The sequence below is a fragment of the Aythya marila genome (genome assembly GCF_965140915.1).
Source record: "Aythya marila genome assembly, chromosome: 3".
Taxonomy (NCBI): domain Eukaryota; kingdom Metazoa; phylum Chordata; class Aves; order Anseriformes; family Anatidae; genus Aythya; species Aythya marila.
In genome coordinates this window covers 48,939,028-48,959,894 of record NC_139044.1, presented here as the reverse complement: position 1 = coordinate 48,959,894, position 20,867 = coordinate 48,939,028, and the positions used below count along the sequence as shown (strand labels likewise).

Genomic DNA, 20,867 nt, shown 5'->3' with positions numbered 1-20,867 from the left:
TTTTAATTACTTTTTTTCAATAAAGCTAGGAGAATAGTATGTGCTCCTAATGCCACCATGAAAATATAAATGACATCAAAGTGAGTTTCAAGGGAACAAGAAGTTAAATTCAAAATACAAAAAAATTACTAATGTTCCACAATACAGAAGCAATGGGAAGTTTAATGTCTTTGATAGATTGACCAAATGTTTAGTAAATTGGTTTCCTTAATTGTGAACAGCTGAACAGTTGGAAGTGGTTGTCTCTGGAAGAAATATAGGAAACAATGGTTCCATCAGATGGGCAAATTCTCCGTTCTTTTTTTGACAAAGCCTGCCAGTCTTTCACAGGGCTAACAGTGTGCTCAAGGGCAACACCCCCTTCTAAAAATAGTGTGTTAAATGAGTTATTTTTACCCATCGCTTCTTCCATTGAGCCAAAGGCAAATGGCTCTGCTGAATAATAGAGGGCAAATTCTTCAATCTTTACTTGAGCAAAAGGTCAACTGTCTCTTGCAAATTTTGCCCTTTTGACTACACAGGGGTTTGTGGTCTCTGTCTTTCCTTATTCAACATCAACCTGTAGTGCTGGCTTCAGTAGATCCATTAAGACAAAGATGCAAGATAAGTAAATGGTCCTGCATAACATATTCACACTTTTCTTTTCTTTTTTTTTTTTTTTTTTTAAAGAAGTAAGTCAATCTGAAGTATAATTTGAAGTATAATTCCAAGCAGAAAGTTTAACATAAGGCAAATACAGCATGCTGTATCATGCAGGGAGTTTTGCTGATTGGCTAACTGCCAGTATGCAGCCCTGAATGTCTAGTTTTTCAATCCAAAATCAGCCACCTTATGAGCTTTATTTACAGGTTAAATCCATCAAAATTAAAATTTTATTTGTACTGATTCTTCACTTGTCATGTGGCCTAAGATGGCTTTCCAGCTGGCAGAAGTACAGAAGCAGTTGCTAAAACCAAAGCCAAATGATACGATTACAGTGATGGAACAGGTCAGAAGAGAGAGAAATGGCTAGCCCAGAGTGCTCTTTGCACAATAGAGATGTTTGAGCTGATGAGAATACTCCATAAAGAGTGTCATCATGGGATCAACCAGCTTACTGAAAATACTACTTAGCCTATATAACATACTGAAGAGAAAAGAAAGCCGCTGTTCTTTCATTAAACTCTGAAAACTCCCTGGAGTTTATCTTCCCTCATCAGTACACAAGCACCATGCCTTTTCAGGTACTTTGTGTATAATAAAGGCCAGTTAAGAGATGACAGAAATGGCAATGTAATGAATATGGAGACTGTTCATGCATTATCCTTATCCCACATCTATTCCATCCTCCTTTATTTTTTTAAAAATGAGAGTATTTCAAACACGAAGAAGCTCCTGAAGTATTGGACAGTGCTCCCTGCACAATCCAGGTGGCCACAAAACTTACTGTGACAACAGGAGTTAAAATGATAAATTTCACATATTTGTGATACCATACCATTAAACAGCTGTGCTAAACATGATGAATGCTTGAGCCCAAGGTTTGCATGCATAAGGTATGTTACATTTCCTTTTGGAAGTTAGGCCTGAAGCTGTAGCTTATGCTGCTTAACTCTGCAAATCAAGGAGACATAAATCCTACATTCACAGCGTCGCTAAAGGCAGTTCCTCTGCAACTGACATTTTTTTGAGTGACACTATATATTTCATATTATAAAACAAGGTTTGGAATAAAATACTAAGATTCTTTTTTGTTTGTTTGTTTCATTCTTCTAGATAATCCTCTCCTCATTGTCAGACCACCTGGTAAGTGTTCCGGTATATTCTTCATGAAGTGTATAAACCTTGTGCAAAACAGTTACAATATAAGTGTTAGAAGCATATGAACAGACAACTGGAATTGCAGTTTTAAGCAGGACAGGAAACTAGTTCATTGTGCCAATTCACCAGAGATTTTAGGACTCCTTACTCTGGTCTTGAAATGAAACCTCGTAAAGTTATGTTAGATCGTGCACTTGGTTTGGGTCCATCTTCTGCCTGGTACAACAGCTTTCACTGCTTAGTAATAAGCACCAAACTGTATTGCTTCTCTGTGTCCTTTAGTTGCCCGAATATAGCTTGAACAGTGTGACCAGTTTTTCCTGTCTCTAGCTGTCGCACTCCTCCATGCTGTTCATCATGCCCTTATAAATAAGAAAAAAAATCAAGGATTTGTAACTGAACTGAATGACAGAGACATGTCATGAAGCTGCATCCTTCTTGGCATATTGCACGTTCACAGTGTAGTCAGACGAGCTCATGTCCTGGCACTAGGAACAAGCTTGCTTACGTGTGCAGTGGTAAGGCCAGGCAGTGTGTGCTCTCAAAAGAGAAGTAGGAAAAAAGACTTCATGGTTATTGCACTCTGTCAGCTTTCCTAACCAGTTAAAGTGGTTAGTTCTGGAGGTCTTTTGACTATATTGTTCATGAAAACAATGTCCAGTGTCTGCCTCCCTTCCATTTTCTGTTATGCTTGTTAGCCTGTTTTTTCCACGTCCTCCCAGCTGTCTCTGATAATGTACAGATATTGGAGAGCATGCTCTGCTTCTGGCAGTCAGTATGGGAGGCCTCTGAGAGCAGTGGGCTTCCCATGCCCCCGGTCACCTTCAGGATTTTTACTGACAGTTATTTTTGGGGTCTGTTCATGGAAAGGAGGTTTTGGAAGGTGATGGCCTTTTGTACTTTATGCTTAGACTGGACAAAGAGAAAATATTTTCATGTTGTTGCAGTGGTAGAGATAAGATAGACCAAAAAGAGGTCTATCAGAGCAGAACTTTGGGAACTGTGGACATGAAGAGCTGATAATTCAGCCCTTGCAGGACAACACAAAGTTAATCCTTCAAGATTTTTGGGGGTGGGCAAAAGTGGTGGATGAAAGCAGACTATTCACAGCAATAATACTGCATGCAAGAAAGAGATGGTTCATTCTGTTCTGAAGAAAAAGCCATGTCCAGGAATCTGCAATCATTTCACCATGTGACTAATTGCATAAAGTCAGCCAATTACATATGTCTCCATAACAGTGGAGTTCTGAGGATCACTGATCAGTGATTGTTTCTCACCTGCAAGTGTTTACAGGATTCAATCCGTGTGCACAGAGAGAGGGAGGAAGAATAACTAACAGAAAAGCCTTCCATTCTCATTTATAAACCACCTCAAAACAGCACAGTAAAAGCAGGGCTAGAGACAAAAATACCAATTATCACTTTGGAATCTTTTTGTCTCTTTCTGTATCCATTAGTGCAAGAGCCTTTTCAAAAAAAAATATGATCTCAAAGTTAGTGTAAAGCAAACATTTAAGCAATCCATTAGAATATCTACTCTTTTGTGATACAGTTGAACAGTTGTCTCTGCAGCAGTGCTTTGGGCAGAGTTCCCCAGGAAAGGTCTTGCTTGTCTTTTACTGGAACCTCATCTGTTTTGAAGTAATGTGAGAAAAGAAAACAGAAAAGTAGGTTTCTGATTTCATCTTTTTAACAAAATAGCAAGAATAGACTTCACACCACAGGCTGTTACTCACTGCAGAATTTTTAACATCAGTTCTTTAGCAAAAAGATTACATTTTGTACTTGGTACTAAAAGGCAAATAAATGACTGTATTCAGCCAGTGTTGCTGTCAGACTTGCCACTGGGCTCTGTTTAGAAAACAAACTGAGTACCATGAGGTAGAGAACTGTCTTAACAAAAACAGGAAGACTATTTGTTTATTTAAAACTGAGACTCTGTATGTGAAGCCATTTTTTACCATTTTAACAGTTATTATTGTCTACTGCGTAGAAGGGATTCAAGCAAGTTACTAGCTTTTCATTCTTTTAGTATTTGTTCTTCAACATTTATTTCTGAATATATGTCATGCATTAATGTACTGCAGCATCTCTTGTAAAACATGTTAGGAGATATTAGCCTCAGCTAAATGCAGACTAAAATGCTGAAATCTGTCCTTAATGTTGATTTATTTATTTATTTTTCTCCAAGGTGGTGAGCCTATCTGGATCCCATTCACTTTCAAATATGACCCCACCTATTCAGACTGCAGTGGCAAGCAGTATGTGAAGCGAACTTGGTACCGCAAGTTTGTAGGAGTGGTTCTTTGCAACTCCTTAAGGTACAAGATTTACCTCAGTGATGACCTGAAAGGTAAGCACCAAGATTCTTTTCCTAATGTAGGATTACTTGATGTCAACTCCATCTTCTCACTTTCTTCACATCTTACTGAGTCTTGTGTGACGTTGTTGATCTGGGGTTACTAATATAATCTCAAGGGCTTTTCCGATTATGCTACTGTGCTATATGTATTGTACTGCATTTGTGTAGTTTAAAGATATAGTTTCAATATGCAGCAGGGCCCACCTCATATGTTAGAGAGTGGTCCCTAGTTTTTAGCTTTTGAGGCTACAGTCAAATTGACAGTATTGGCTTTTTTTTCTTCCTTTTTTTTTTTTTTTTAACTGTCACATGACATTGAAATTACTGATTTTGTTGAAATTCTCTGTACTTGTAGCCTGTTGTGCAATGCCCATAAACTTGTAAAATGGGGAATGTTCCTTACTGAATTATGAAAATATTTCTCTTTTCCTTAATTTATCTTTCTGTAATGTGAAGGTAGCATCCTCCCTATTTTCAGCCACTGTTTGTTCATTGGTGATATTATGTTTGTCACCATAATACTTCTGCTACTTCTGCTTTCTTCTACATCTATATACATCTAACTGGTGGTAGAAGAGCATCCCAAACAAAAATAACGCCGAATCTAATAATCTGTCTCTATCACCCTTCAGACACCTTCTATAGCATTGGGGATAGCTGGGGACGGGGTGAGGACCACTGCCAGTTTGTGGATTCACACCTGGATGGAAGAACAGGACCTCAGTCGTACATTGAAGCCCTGCCCACCATCCGAGGTATGGTGATGTGAGAGTAGGATGCTGGCAAGGAGTCTGTCACCTCATCCATAGGACTGAGGGGTGGGGAGCAGGGCACAGAAAGAAAAAGAAAGAAGGGCATAAAATGCAAATAAATGACAGTGACAAAATAGGAAAAAAGAAAGTAAAAAAATTGTACAGTTCTATGAAACCTTTTTCCAAATTATAAGACCTGAATTATTGAGTTGAGGAGCAGAAATTCTTTTACCTGACACAAAGGACAGCTACAGCTCTGGAAATGCAGCTTTTGCAAGTAGTATTTCAGCCAATTCAATGCAAAACACATAAGAGTGCATCTAGTGACTTAACATCAGACTGCGGGTCATTTATTCTGGCTTGGTAGAAATCTACTTTCAAGTGAAAATTCCCACCTTGAAGGAGTTCCCCTGAGCACACTGCCCAGATAACATAGCTGAGAGTCTGATGGCTTGCTCCACAAAAGGAACCCAATCATGAAAGTCAGACAATCTTTTCAATAAGTCAATTGATATAAATTATTCAGTTGGCTTTGATGGTTTCCATGTTATTTGTTGATACTCTTTTAATGGTGGTGTTACCAGGAAGAAACTGAAATAGTCACTGATATTTATACATTGCTGAGAGGTACTGCATTTCTCTGTTCAGAAGAAGGATGGTTAATCCAGATGTGTATTTCTAGGTCTAGGAGACAGAGATAGAGAGCACACAGAAATTACATTATTGGCACAGTACAGAAGTGTTTCAGATGTTCCAGTGCACAAGCTATGCAGAGAAGAATGCTGTGCCTCTCCTAATGCTTTAAGCAGTTGCATTCCTTCTGCAGATGAAGAAAAAGGCTATCAGATGAGGGAAAAAAGGCTTAACTCCATATTTACTGCATGAAATGATACCTTTACATTTGTGAAAAGCTGATGTTTGCTGATAGTCTCTTGAGCCATGTGAGATAATATGATCTGATGGTATTTTTTGCCCTAGAGTCCTTCATATATTTAAACCAGTTTGCATAAATGCTGCTGAAATATAGCTACCATTTGGTGTGCAGTGCAGGAGCTCTTTGGCAGACCACAGCATTACACAATAGTTGAAAAGATGTTGAACTGTAAAACCAATCAGATCTACATGAAATATAAAAGACCGGAGCTAAACCATTGGAGAAGGATCTAGGCCAAATACCTAGGGTAACAAGTACCCTTTTGACAAGGCTTCCTAGCAGGCAGCTTGTATGCTTTCATTTAGGGTGTGGTACTAACTATTGCTGCATCTGTTACTTTAGTTAAATAGCTATGTCTTTGTTTTGAAATGTGAACGTGTGTTTTTTTCCCAACAGGGTATTACCGCCAGTACCGCCAGGAGCCAGTATCTTTCGGGCGCATTGGATACATGACACCATACTACTACGTGGGCTGGTATGAGTGCGGTGTGCCTATCCCAGGGAAATGGTAGCAGTCTGATTTCCCATCGTAGGCAGGACAGGCTGACCACACTTTTTGAACGATATCTACCAGAGGACTGTGAGCAGCTGAGTCGGAAAAGAAAACAAAAAACAAAAAACACAGAAATAAAGCAAACCTGTGAAGACCCACTGCTCAAGAAAACTCTGCGAAGCCAGACACAGTCCTCACTTCACCAGCCTAAATCTTTGGTGCTGCTTTATTTCCACTTGGAAGCACGGACAGGATATATGTTTGGTGTCCTACCTTCCTTCTCTGGGTCTTTAAGGCACAGAGAAGTGGTTGCAATGTGTGCAACCTGTGAAAACTAGAACTGTATTAGCCATGAAAATGTGGAAGTTTCTTATATCTTGCAGGAACGACCTAAGCATGCTGTGCTTGCTGAATGGAATGCTAAACTGTCCCTGGCTGCCAGCGGCGGGTGCTGCTGCAGCCCAGCCCAGCCTGGCCTACCAGGGCTCCCCTATGCAGTCATGCCACGTAGCTGGCCGCCCACCAAAGGCAATATATTCTCCTGAAGACTTACTCTGTGGGCTCACCCCCTGCTGGACTAATCACCAGGTCACAGTGTAAATTCACTTTGATATATATATATCTATATATATCTATATAAATACAATACTGTACATCTGCAGAAGTACTGCTTAGAGATGCAGATATTTTCTTGTTCACTAGATAAATATATTTGGAATTTTTATGTAAAAGGTGCTGTTAATTCTTTGAGATACTGCTATGCACAATATATTAACCAAGGAAAGAGCTGTATTCTTCTTGCGAGTACTGTTGATCTGACATTTGAATTATTGATCAAAGAGCTGTGTCCCATTTCCTTGGCAGCCTATGGACTGGATGTTCAATGGGAATCTATCCCTCTGTCCATGTTAGAGTGGCACTGTTATAGTACAGCAGAAATGCTTATTCAGCAGTTTATCAGCATTTTTAAACTTTCTGTCCTTTGCTGTTGTGGTGGTTAACACCAATAGGTAATTAAGGTCCACCACGCTGCTCTCATCACCCTCTCTCCTCAAGAAAATGCAGGGAGAAAATATGATAGCAAAAAAAAAGAAAAAGCTCATAGGTTGAGATAAGGTGCAACCTTTCTTTAATCCATTCTCATCTCATTGATGACAAATACATCAATAAGTTATTTATTCCTTTATTCCTTCATTGTCTTTCACTTCACTGTGCGGAGGCATGGGACAAGTAACTTGCAAATGGGAAACTGCCCTTAACTTATTTGCCCTCCAAAAAGAAGCCCAAGATGCAAATAGCAGGAAGTGCCTCTGTCTTTGATCCACCCTGGGGACAAATTCGGATCCAATTCCTTTAAAATACTACCAGAATGTCTTCTACCCAACTCAGAAAGCAAAAGCTGGCATGGCTCAAAGCTATAAAGGTGACTTTTAGCAGGCATTGGAAGTTTGCAATAGTGTAGTGTTTTGGTAGTCCTTCTGGGCAATCTAGCATTAGTGGTTTCCTCAGTAACTTTTGTGATCTTATCATTTCCTTGTAACATCTCATTACCTTTTCTCATGTTAGTGAGACTCTACCATTCTGACAGCCTGGGAGAGTAGCAGCATACACTGGGGACAGATCCAGTCTCTGGTCCATCTCTCACTCTCCTTCCTACTTACATTTAGTATAGCACTAATACCTTTTGAGTTCCTTCCTGTAGTTATTGTAAATTGTATGAGGAGAAAATAAACTAAAGTGATTAGAGAGCATTTTATTTTTCATGGTGATTTGGGTTTTAACATTTTAATTATTCTCAAATACTTTTGCTTCAGTACGGTGCCAAATATATGGTCTTGAAATATACCTTTTTTCCCTAATAAACTTATGATACATGGTTCCATTTCTATTTCATCCTTTCTGATCATCTGTATCAAGTAATCTGACAAAGCAACAAATTGTTACTTTTTCTCAAAGTCTTCCTCAGTTAACTTTTTCTAAGGGTCTGGAAGCATGTGAGTACATTGTTCCTTACACATGGTTAACATCTAGCATAGAGTTACCAAGGGCAAATCATGTCTGACCAGCCTAATCATATGCTTTGTCGAGATGACGATCTATGTGCACAAGGAGAGGAAAGTGCATGTGCTTTCACTTTTGTAAGGCCTCATTTAGTGTCCTTGTAGTCAAACTGTGGCATATGGCTTGGGACCTTAAAGTAGGCTTAAAATAATGAGAGTCATCAAACTCACAAGATTGTAATCAAAAATAGTGCAAAGTCCAAATGAGAGCTGGCTATAAATGCCACACATCTGGGGCCAGCACTGAGGCCAATATTTTATAATGACCTGGCTGAGGAGATGGAACTCACCATCAGCAAGCTGGCAGTTGATACTAAAGTGGGGCTGGGAAATGGTTGATGCATTGGAGGGTAGAGCTTCTGTTCAGGGAGACCTTGACAGGCTGGAGAAATGAGCTGACGGGAGCCTCTTGAAGTTCAGCAAAGGGAATGTGAAGCCCAGCACATGGGATGGAATATCCCCTTGCAGTAATACAAACTGGGGATGACTAGAGAGCAGCTTTGCAAAAGAGGACTTGGGGTTCCTTGTAAACAATATGAATACTCCAGAGATCCATTCCAACCTAAATTATTCAGTGGCTTTTTATGATTCTAGAGGAGACATCCCATAATAAAATGAATTTTTTCTTTTATTAAGTCAAAGTCATGCCTTGGCCCAGAGCCCAGTCTTCATCATGACTGAATGGGACTTGTGCCACTGACTTGAAAGAGCAGGGACCGGGTTTCACCAGTCATGGTTTGCCTACTGTTTAAAGATGGATGTTCCCTCCATATAGTCAATGCATTCTGCATTTTCACCTTCAGAGACCACGGGTGGATTTGCTCATCTACAGAGATCTATTTCCTTCATCCCCTGCTGGAAATGGCCTTGGGGTGGGACAGTCCTATTCAGGGATGTCATCATGAATAATGAGTTGAAGGCATATTTTTTTCCCACAGCCTCAACTGAGAAGGAATTGGGAAGTGCTGGGGGGCAGGGGTGGAGAGCAGTGCACACTGATCCTCTCCAACATAAATCTTCTGTGAGGCTAAGCCAGCCAGAATGAGCAGGGTAACACATTACTGTGATAGTAGGAAGTTCCTTGAAGAGACAGTACTATTTCTGCACACTGCTCTTTGTTTATCTACAAGGTGGTGGGATCAGAAAGAGTCAAATAAAGCCATGTAGGTCAGGGCAGCCACTTCCCACCCAGGTCCCTGGCAGTGCCATGATCTCTGGGCCACCCTCCCCTTTCCTGCTTCCCGTCCCCACTGTCCCCGTGACACACTGGCCCTGCTGCTGCACAGAAGGGACAGGGCTTCACCCTGCAGCAGGAGAAGCAGTGTGTCTGTGTGCTGGATAAACCCTGGCTCCATCAAAATAGCTGTGCAGCTTTGTGGCTGCACTGTGTGGCAGGGGACATTGTACTGCTCTGGACGGTGCTAATGGGAGAGGGGTGGGTCTTTCCCTTCATTAGCTCTCATCCCACGCCCCTCTCACTGGCAAATCCACATCTGCATCTGGTCTCCAAGCCCTTGGCGCCAGCTTGGAGAACGCTGTGTCCCTTCACAGGCTCTGAGTGGTGTTGCACCAACCCTGTCTTCTCTGAGCAATCCTTGAGGGAACAGAACAGAGAAAGGGGAGGATCCCCACAGAGAGAAGATTCACACAGCTTCTGCTGACACTGCTTCTGGTCCAAGTCTCTTCAGGGCAGAGGGACGTGAGGGCCCTGCCTGGTGGGGAATTCTATGGAGCTGGAAAATAAAGGGAAAAAAACACAACAGGGGAAGGGGTGGGGAGGAAAAGACAGGCAAAAAGTTGCTCAAAGCATTGTCTGGTCCCGGTCAGTTCCAGATGCTAATCTCTGATCACCGTACCATATTTTTGTGAGAATTGGGATTTCTGCCTCAAAGACAGCAGGAATAATCACCAGCATGTGAGAAATGCCAAGGGCTCTCAGGGGCCGCCAAAGCCCAACATGCAGACCCAGGATGAGAACAGAAGAGCTCTTTGGTGATGAAGGAAGCATTGGGCGTCACTTGGAAAGATAATTGAAGGCCTTCATGGGAGGTAACCCAACCCACTGAACAATGTAGAATGCTCCTTGTGGTTCCTCCCTACAAGAAGCTACATGGTTTTCTGTATCCAAAGTCCATGTCCTTTTTTATAGCCTGGCAGACAGATAATTATGTGAAGAATTGCCTTCCTTCTGCAGAAGACAGTGAGATAAACACTGAGGGGAATGAGGTCAACACTGCAGCAGCCCAGCTCTGCTTCCTGAGGCAAGGCTGGCATCAGTGAACATCTAAAAAATCCCACCCCTGGAGAGCTGCCAATCTGCCCGAGGGGCCTTCGCTGGTAACATTTGAAAAGAAAGCCATGCCTCATATTGCGGCTCCATTTCTCATTGTGCTTCTGTGCCCCATAAAGCAGGGAGCACTCCCGCAGGACTTGTGCCACATCGCTGTGCCAGCTGCACCACAACACTCAGTGAAAAGCATGGCCCTGGTGGGAACGAGGACTCGGAGCAGAGTAATGCCAGATTCATAGCGGAGTGTGAAGTTGTTGCTGACAACAGGAAGTCCAGCTTCACATGGTATGGCAACAGCCTCGGGGCACATCCTCATCTACCAACAGTTACCTTAACTCCTCAGTGCCAGTTGTGCTGGTGGCCTCACAGGGCCATAAGTAACTCAAGCTAGCTCCGACATAGGCCTTGTTTTGGCTAGTGGGTTGGACCTGTTTTCCAAAGGTTCCTTCCAACCTGAGGTAGGGTGTATGTCCATGAATAATATCAGCCACTGTGTCATGCAGCTGGACAAAACCAGAACCAAAATGTCACAGAGACAAAGTACATACTCCAGGGAATTTTCACGGTGGCTTTACTTACTAGGCAAAAATTATCACAGACTCACAGAATGGCTGAGGTGGGAAGGGTCTTCTGAGGATTATCTAGACCAAATCCCTCTCCTCAGAGCAAGGTCAGCTACAGCAGGTTACTGAGGATTGCGTCCACTTGTTTTACATATCCCCAAGGACAGAAGATCCACAGTCTTTCTAGGCAGCCTGTTTGATCTCTGTCACAATAAAGGAAACATATCTAAACAGGATTTCCTGTGTTTCAGTTTGTGCCCATTGTCCTTTCAGTGGGGAGTGGCTCTGCCTTCTTTATTACCTCCATAAGGTATTTAGTCTCATTGGTAAGGTCCCCCGAGGTCTTTTACTCTCCAGACTGAACAGTCCCAGCTCTCTCAGCCTCTGCTTGTATGTCAGGTGCTCCAAGCCCTTAATTATTTTTGTGTGCCTTTTCTGTATTTACCCATCATGTCTGTGTCCATCTTGTACTGAGGAACCCAGAACTGGACCAGCGTTCCAGATGTGTCTCACCAGGGCAGAGCAAAAGGAAAGAACCACCCCCCTCAGCCTGATGGCAGCACTTCTCCTAATGCAGCTCAGGATGACACTGGCATTACCCCTTGCCTCAATGGAAGCTGTAAGCCAGTTTACAGATGAAGGCATGATCATTTGTAATGGAGTGTTTGAAAGAAAGAGAGTAGTCTCCTGTGAAGAGTTGCTGAGCTTGGTTTCTTGCTGCAAGTAGTTCCTGCACATGCTTTCCATATGATATTTGTGCAAGCTCACCGCTGCCTCTGGGGATCAGGTCACACACGAGTGTTGGTGATACCCTCACACTTGTGCAGTAAGCCTCTAGATGGCAGGAGCTGCTGTTTGGCCAGGTGTTACAGCAGGGATGAGTGACTGCAATGCGGATGGCATGGTGCATTCAGCGTTGTACACACACAGTGAGAAAATTGTATTAATGAGAGCCCACATTTGCTGTAGGAGCAACCTAAAGTCCATCCCCATGTCTTAGAGACAGTTTCTAAGAGTGCCCAAAATTTGGGATCTGTTATGCCTAAAGCATTGGAAAGTTATAAGTAGAAACAGACAAAGTGTAAATACACAATGTGCTCCTGCTGTGTTTTCTCAGGAGATACTTTCCTTAAAATTGCAGTCACTGTAATTTTTCTCTGGAGTACTGTGGGCAGCAAGAACCAGTTTATCTTGCAGCAGGAATAAAAACATTGCTGACTGTTTCTAGGAGGGTAAATGTGCTTTCAAAGTCCCCTTGACTATAATTGCAATAGTGTTTCTGCCCACCAAATTGCTTTGCATACTTCATCCTTTTGGAGTTCTGTGTTCCCTGAGCTGCAGGTCCTCTTCATCCATTGAAGATTAGGGTCATTTTATTTAGTTATTTATATATTTAAATCTGCTAATAAAATCCACATAAAGTTTTTCTGACCCTGCATCATTAGCCTATTTTCCCCCCTCCTTGACCTACTGCTTCTGTTAACTGGAGATTCTTTCTTGGAGCTGAGTGAAGCACTGACTGTGTCCTGAAATTATGCTCTAAAAATGCTACATGATGAAGCACTTAGAGGTTGGTGTTCCTTCCTGGCATCCGTGCATATGATCTGCCTTGTCTCAATACCTTCTAGCAGATGTTTATCCTGCCTTGCCCACACATTACCTCATCCATAAACAAAGATGTTAAATGTTACACTATGTAAATCCTCCCCAAACCACTCAGTACCAGCATTTCCCCCTTGATGCAAGTGGCATCAAGAGGGACTGAAATAGAGGTTATAAATGACAAGGAGATGGCCTTGTATCAAATCTTCCCCACTCCTCCATCTCATATGGCCTTTCTGTCTTCATGCCAGCCCCCATCAGGCCTGGCCTCCACTGCAAAACTTCCCATGGATGAACCTTTCCAATGTTGCTCATGGGTCTCCTCACAGTGCAGGAGCACAGACAATCAGGTTGGAAATGAGGAGACATTTCTTCTCAGAAAGAGCAGTCAGGCATTGGAATGGGTTGACCAGGGAGGTGGTGGAGTCACCATCCCTGGAGGTGTTCAAGGAAAGGTTGGACGTGGTGCTTAGGGACATGGTTTAGTGAGTGACCTTGGTGGTAGGGGGATGGTTGGACCAGATGATCTTGGAGATCTTTTCCAACCTTAATGATTCTGTGATCACATCACATGTATGTTGCGAGCTCATGGGCAGAGCTCAGACACTACCAAGTCACCTCCTTCCCACAGGCTACAAGTGCCATCAGACCAAGTGAGGATCATTTTGGCTGGCCTTGGAAGGTCAGTATTCATGGATGAGCTGTAGTGAGGAAGGAAGGGGCTGATCCAAATGCCTCCCCAGAGGGAAGCCATTTGTCTTTGCTGCTTATTGGTTCCTCTGGACCTCCTTGTGCAGATGCTGGTGGTCCTGCCCCTCAGGGAAGGTCAGGATGAGAACCCAAACCCATGTGACGTGGTCATCCTTACAGGCAGAGCTGCCTAAAGGCACCTCTGTGCCTTTAGGTACACAGACAAGGGAGGTCTGCAGGCTGCAGAGGGTAGCTACAGTATGTTTTTGTGTTCTCTACCCAAACAGTAGAGTATGTAAACACGAATCAGCTGAGGTTGTATTCAGTTTATGTTGCTAATCTGCAGTGAACAAACAAGAGAAAATGGTTCCAAGCTGTGAATATGTTACCATTTCCTCCTCCTGAATCTGAGAAAAAATAAAACCTACAAAATGAATAAAATTGTCAGCACCAGCTTTAGGCAGCATAACCTAACAAAACAGAGAAATAGCCAACCAGGATAGGGACTTGTCCCTGTTAACTTCAAATCATGAAGTTAGTGGGTTATTTTTATCTCTGCGATTCTTTCTTTTGTACTTCCCAGCTCTGAATGTTTACCTTTCAAAACTGCACACTAATAAGCTTGTCTGCCATCCTGCATTATTCTGGGCTTCTGCATAGGGTGTCCATGCAGCCCATCAGGTCTCTTGACAGATACTTTACTACTCCTCAGCCTACAAAGGCTCAAACCTGATCTTTCTAATGAGCAAACCACAACTTCCAAGGTGATACTATTTTTCTGGATTTTCAAATCTCCTGCTAGAAGTATTCTTTGAAGATCTTTTGTTCCAAACAAAAATCTGTATTGGTTTCTTTTGAAGTTTTCTTTAGAAAATTATCCTGGAATCATGTGTGCTAAGAAATCTTCTTGGGCTGTTTTTCTTTAAAATTCCACAGTTTCAGAAACAAGAAAAAACATGTTGCTCAGACTAACTGGAATGCCATGTGTTCATACAGTTATTGAATTTTTGTGTATATCTGGAGTATATTGTAATACTGTATATATCAGTTGATATATTATATCACATCACATTTGATTAACCTGTACCAAAACCAGGTGGCTTCAAAGAACTGTCATGTAAGATGTAGAGACAAAATCAGGCCATTCAATTTTTTTTTAAGAATAGTGTTTCTTATATCTGAAGAGAAAAATATATGGCACTCAAGTGTACAGTGGATGTATATAGCACATGGCACCATATAGCAAATTCTTAGTCTTAGTGAAATGCTAGCAATGTTTCTAGCAAGCAGTGGATTATGTATGTGTCAGAAGAGTCATGATGCTTATATTTTGCCTAAGACCAAGTCTGTGTCCCAGGACAGATTGAGGTCATGGAGCTGCAGTCATGCTGAAGACCCACCACTATACATTTCTGCAGACCTTGTGAGGTTATTGGCCCTCCTTTAGTATCACACCACTCTCCTTAGACAATAGAAAGATATGCTAAATGGCAACAGTGGGAGGGTGATGGTAGGTATGAAACCTGTGTGCATGAAACCTTGGACAATTCTGAAAACTTTTTGAATTTTTTCACTGGTCAACCTGCTTTGGTGCTCTCAAGAGGTTCCTTTCTAAAAGCACAATGTTCCTTGCTACCATCAGTGACCCCAAATAGCTGAGTGATAAAATGTGATACACTTCTTGTGATCCTTTGGAGTTCTGAGACTCCCAGGCATTGGCTACCTTTGCAAAAAGGAAGGGCTGAACCACAAGCTACCAGTGCAAGTATATTTGGTTCAGGGATCTTTGCTTTATTATGGCAAAAACAAGTTACTGAAGGCAGATATCTAGTTTCTCCAAGCTGAACAGCATTCCTGTCACCCTGAGGCTTAGCTGTGGTTTTCCATTCTTGTCATCCAAATTTTCATTTACACAAATATTCTGTTTTTTTGAGGTATCACAGCTCCAAAGAAGAGCTTCAGGCTTATGAAAAATATTTTATTGAAACCCATGTAAAATATCAGTTTGGAGGTAAACGTATATAATGTAGGTTAATTTCTGGAACATATGGGATATTGAAATTTTTATAACTATCGCTTGAAACAAGCACAAGTGCCTAATTTGCCCCTCTGCATTCAAGGCTTTATTTGTTGGCTCCATTACTGTGAGAGGGCATGTGCTTCTGCAGAGGCAGTGTTCATTTTCCTATAACTGTCAGCTGCTGTAAGCCACATCAAACCCAACACACATTTGTTTTCCAGAGAAAAAGACAAGAATTAGTATGATAGCCAGTTGCCCCCTCAGTCAGCCCCTTTTTGCTGACTTTGCCATCTCTCCCTCATTTGTCCCTTTTTTTTGTGATAATATATGTCTTTGGCATGCAACCAAACCTGAGGTCTTCCTACACGCAACACCTGGCATTTCATTCAATAACAAAACAAAGACAGCTGTGGTCTTCTTGGATCTCACCCTGCCAAGGAATAACAGCAAAGGAAATTGCAACCATGTCCATGGACCCACCTCTGAGGGTTTTCCTATATCAGAGAATCTCCCAGTAAATATTATCCTTGTTTTAATGTTGTTTTATTCAATTACAGAAGTATAAAAGGGACCTTTTGGAATCCTTGCCATCTCAAGATGTTTCACAGGGCTGGACTCAGTGATTTTGGGGATCCCTCAGGGTAGATCAAGATCTGTCCATGGGTTTCTCAAAGTTTCACTGCTCCTGGGAGACTTGTGCATTCTTTATGAAGTCCAGTTACAGGCAAAACTCCTTAACGCCGAGTCTTGTTTTCAATCATCTTGTGTCTTTTCCATGCCCTCTTGTTTTAGTAGTTGCCAAAGTTTTTTGAGAAGCAACTGTGGTAAAGGATCTCCATATTTCACACACATGGGTCTGTAGTCCTTTAACATGGCCTCGTCTAACAGCCGGAATCGCAGGTTCATCTGTCATTTGGATACCCAGGGTGTAGGTCAGCCAGCTGCTAACAGCCGCAAGAAAATAGGCTGGAGCTGGAGGCTTGAGACCAGCCGCGTAATCCCCACCTCTTTCCCTAGATTACAGCAGAAGACTTTTTTGCTTCTTGAAAGTGCAAAATCTGCCTTCTGAAATTTGAGGTTTCCCGTAAAAAATGGCATTAATTAGCAGTAGCTGGTTGCCTCAGCACTGGGTTGGGGAGGAGTTATGGTTTCACATCAGATGTCAGCCTCAGGAGAAGAACATTTAGTGGTCTTGAGTTTGAATTGGTATATAAAATTGAACAACTAACTGTTTACAGATGTAATAAACTAAATGCTTGTGTTTGGGCTCACATGGCAGCTTCTAACTCCATGTGCTGCCAGGGAGACAAAGTAGCCGTGAAAATACACCAATGTGGTGTGTCAACAAAGATGTGTCTGTTGTGCTTCACCTATGAGGCTCATTATTTTGGGGGTTGGAAGTGACCACAGGAAAGTATGTCTTTGAGAAAAAGTGAACAGTGCCAGGTAAGGACTCATTTGCTATTTCCTCCATTTCTGACTGATTCTAGGAGTCTCTTCTAGTCACACAGCAAATATCCTTGGGCTTTCTTTCCATGCACATTATCACTGTGTTTTCCTATTTTATGAGAAATGTTTATTTGGCTACTGTTATGATGCTTTGTGGTTTATGATGTTGAACTGGGAAGTGGTTCTCCTCCAAGATCTGAGTAGATCTAACAGGAAATAATACCGGCCAGAATGCACAGGCATGATTGGACAGTCAAATCCCAGATGAACTGCAATTCTTACACTTTTGTAGGAAATGGGGATCTTAATATCTGGAATAACCACAGAGAAGCCAACAGAGCAGTGCCAGGTTCACATCTGGCTCCCTTGCTGTTTGGATATTTCATCTATTGGCTGTGTCCACATGGACAGCTTAACCCTCTCTTGAACTCCAGAAAGTATCTGAAGGGATGGTGCATCCACATCTGAACATGTCTTGCTTGCTGAGACTCATCTTCCAAAGCTTTCATCTTTTTATATAGATCTTAAATAGGCCACATTCAGACTTGTGTATTTGCTTATCCGGTTTGTCCCTGTGAAACCAGCAGGAGCTAGCTGGCTGTAGAGGGGCCAGAAGCCAGCTGTAGAAGAGACTTTGCTCTTTCTGAAAAGAGGCAGTCAATGTCACATGCTTTTTGCAATGTTATATGATGAACACTTCATATTGAACAAGCTTCAGGGGGAAGTCCATGTTATAAGTGTTGGCACAGTTACCAACATTTGATATTTTTGCTCTTACAAATGATCCCTAAAATGAACTGCATTGTACTTCCAGAGTTTCTGAGGAAACAGACTCAGCCACTAAGTAATTATAAGGTAGAATCATAGGAGAATGAAATGGGGACCAGAAATGATTTCTCATTCTCCAGAACATAAAAGGAACAAAAGAAACAAACAAACAAAAAGTTTAACAAGGTGTTCAAAGAGACCTTTTACAGATCTGCCATCAAGAGCAAAGGAGGAATGGGTGCTAGAAAGGGGTTGGGGCTGGGAAATGTGAGAGTTATCTGAGACCATGGGGTTTATGGGGTAACCAGGAGCAAGATAAAAGTGCTGCCAAATACCTTCACCTGAGTTTTGACTTCAGGAACCAGAGTATTCACTTCTTTCTAAATTGGTAGCATAGGTGATAGTCAGAGAGATGAGGGCACATAGGTGCCATATTCCCATATGAGAAATGGTTGAAAGGAGGTAGATTTGCATGTTCTTCTGTGGCCAAGGAAATCAAGACAGGCCAGTAGCAGACTGCAGCTGTCCCAGGAGGGACACAGAGATGAGAAGGACCCAGAAGAGCCCAAGGACAGGATGGTTAAAAATTCCTTTCCCTTCTCCTGAGGTTGGTGTGAAAGACAAGTAGCAGAAAACTTGGCATTGAGTGTGTGGGAAGTTGACTTGTATGTAAGCGGGAGGAAGAAGAGTTAATTGCTGAGTGGGAGGGAGGCAGAACTTCACACTGGGAGGTTTTACTTATTTTATGGGGCTTGCTCTGGGCTGTAGAGCTTTTATGGGTCTCTGAGGAAACATCTGAGCTGGCTAGAAGTTCTGCTGAGCTGGATAGAGGACAAAAGTACAGTGAGCTGAAGATAAGAAAAAACACTTAACCCAATTTATATTCACTCTTGTTTTAATCCACATATTACTCATATGCCAATATTAGTTCTTTTTTCCCCACTACCAATAAATCTTTAAAAACACTTAGGAGTCAGAATTATTATTATTATTATTTTCAGAAGAATGCTGTAAAAGTCCCTGGAAATCTTAAACTGGAAAAAAAAGTTACATTCCTAAGCCCTGCCATTTCCAAGGGGTTGGGGACAGGGACAGAAATCCCTCAAGAAATGAAAAGTCATCAGCTTGGTTCAGGGTTTCAGTGGTTTCATTATTCAGTCTGTGCAGAAAAGCCATTCCAAAATACACAGCTCCTGCTAATGCCAATACTGGAGCACTGCTTCCTCACCCACATTTTGAAGAGTTTTCTTGAACGTATGAAGTAGAAGAAAGGGCTGAGAGTAAAAAAGCCTGAAGAACTAACAGAGGCAGAACATTTCCACAGCAGTTACCTACATTTGTCATCCAGGCCATGGCTGCATGGATGAGTTTATTACAGGTCTCCCTTACCTCCTGGAAGCAGTGTCAGTTTTTCTGAAGCAGGTAGTTTCTACTACTGTAGCTCATTTTCCACTTTATAGATATAATACAGAAATAGAATGCCACTGAAATGTAGACCCACATTAAACACTGTGTTTGTCACTTTGAGGGCCAAAACAAGCCCTTTGGAGTGTCAGGGGGTGCAGAGACCCCCTACAGCACTCCAGCATTCCCAGCTCTTCAAAGTCTCACTGGGAATCCACATGATACAAAAGACTTGATCCAAAGGCAGAATCCTCTGACAGGGAAATATCAAGATATGTGAACACACATATGCTTTTGAAAAGTGATGTGTCCTTCAAGCAGGGGTAAGGAACATTTCCCATGCTGAGAATCAAATAAGATCAAGCACTTTGGCAGGCCAGGTGCCTCAAAGGGGCCTGCAGTGCACTTTTGCCCTTCTGATTTTTAATTGACCACAGTCTAAGGCTACCTGATCTTGATCTTCAGATCAGTCAGGGACATGGAAAATACAAACTAATTCTGAGTTCTGGATTGTTCAGCATTCTTTTCAGGCTAATTTCAAATCACTTCTATGTCAGAAGAGGAACAACAGCTTTCAACCATCAAACAACGGATCATAGAAGTTCCAAATCCCCTGTGAGACAACATTGTACTTGATAAAGACACCAATGGGAACTACAGACATAATTCATTTTTCTTATTAATATCATATGATTTGGGAAACATAACAAAACAAAATAAAATAAAGTAAAATAAAATAAAATAATATTAGCCCACTCTCTGTTCATGGTAGTGTTAGGCTGCCAGTAGTGCACCAGCCAAGCACCAGTCTTGGCTAAGCCTAGAAAAGGTCACTGCAGAGTAAGGTGTTATTTCTTTGGGTGTTGGAGCAAGTGACCAGCTGCAGAGCTCAAGTCCTCCTCTTGGGGTCAACTGGTATAGGGCTGAGCATGTCAGCTCAGTCTCTGCCAAGACGAGCACAAGCTACCTGAGTTGTTCCTTTTGATTCCAGAGGTCAGAACAGAAGACAACTTGCTGCATACTTAGGATATCTAAAAGACTGTGGAAGACAAAAAGAAACAAAAATCTCTACCTAATAACTTTGTGGGGACATTTCACCCATGCTGTTGACTTTTTGGTACAAATATGATCAGATTTCTTTCATTAATCCCCTGCATGTTGCCATTCAGAATGGGGGACAGCTTTGGGGGTGTTATCAAATGTCATTTCCTTGCTAGAATCTCCCAAGCTTGAGTTTTATAAATTCAAAGATACTGGAAACATCACCATGTAACCAACAGAATAATTGATTTGGCATCTTGTATAAACTAGAAGAAAAAAAATGAACATAGCGCAAAAATTATCCTAAAGAGAGTTACAGCTGCTCTCTTAAAATAGCTGAAAAGTCAGCCTTAAATTTGTGGGTCTGAGGCCAGTCTCATATTCCCATAAAATTTATGTCACTGCTTCCTGGTCTCTTCCCTAAATCCTTATATTATGTATGTAATTCTGTTCCTATTTCTCAGACTTCTTTACCCTTCTTCTCTCTACCTTTACACATACTTCCACCACCACATTAGCCCATGCACAGGATGCATGAGATGGGATTAGAAAAGCACATCTTCAATTCTAAAAGAGACAATTTCAGTTACATTTAAGATAGGCAGGACAAAATTAATCCAGGGGTTAATAATTAGCA

The 20,867-nt window shown here is 41.8% G+C and overlaps 1 protein-coding gene across 2 annotated transcripts in view; it reads left to right on the top strand.

Moving 5' to 3' along the window:
• FNDC1 (fibronectin type III domain containing 1) overlaps nt 1-8,181 on the top strand; it is a 65,790-nt gene extending 57,609 nt beyond the window's left edge. For both annotated transcript variants that reach the window (XM_082758313.1, XM_082758312.1), the window contains exons 17-20: nt 1,756-1,785; nt 3,994-4,155; nt 4,797-4,919; nt 6,247-8,181. In XM_082758313.1, coding sequence (XP_082614439.1) covers nt 1,756-1,785; nt 3,994-4,155; nt 4,797-4,919; nt 6,247-6,362 — 431 coding nt within the window. In that variant the 3' untranslated portion in view covers nt 6,363-8,181. The remainder of the gene's footprint in view (nt 1-1,755; nt 1,786-3,993; nt 4,156-4,796; nt 4,920-6,246) is intronic.
• The last annotated feature ends 12,686 nt before the right edge of the window (nt 8,182-20,867 follow it).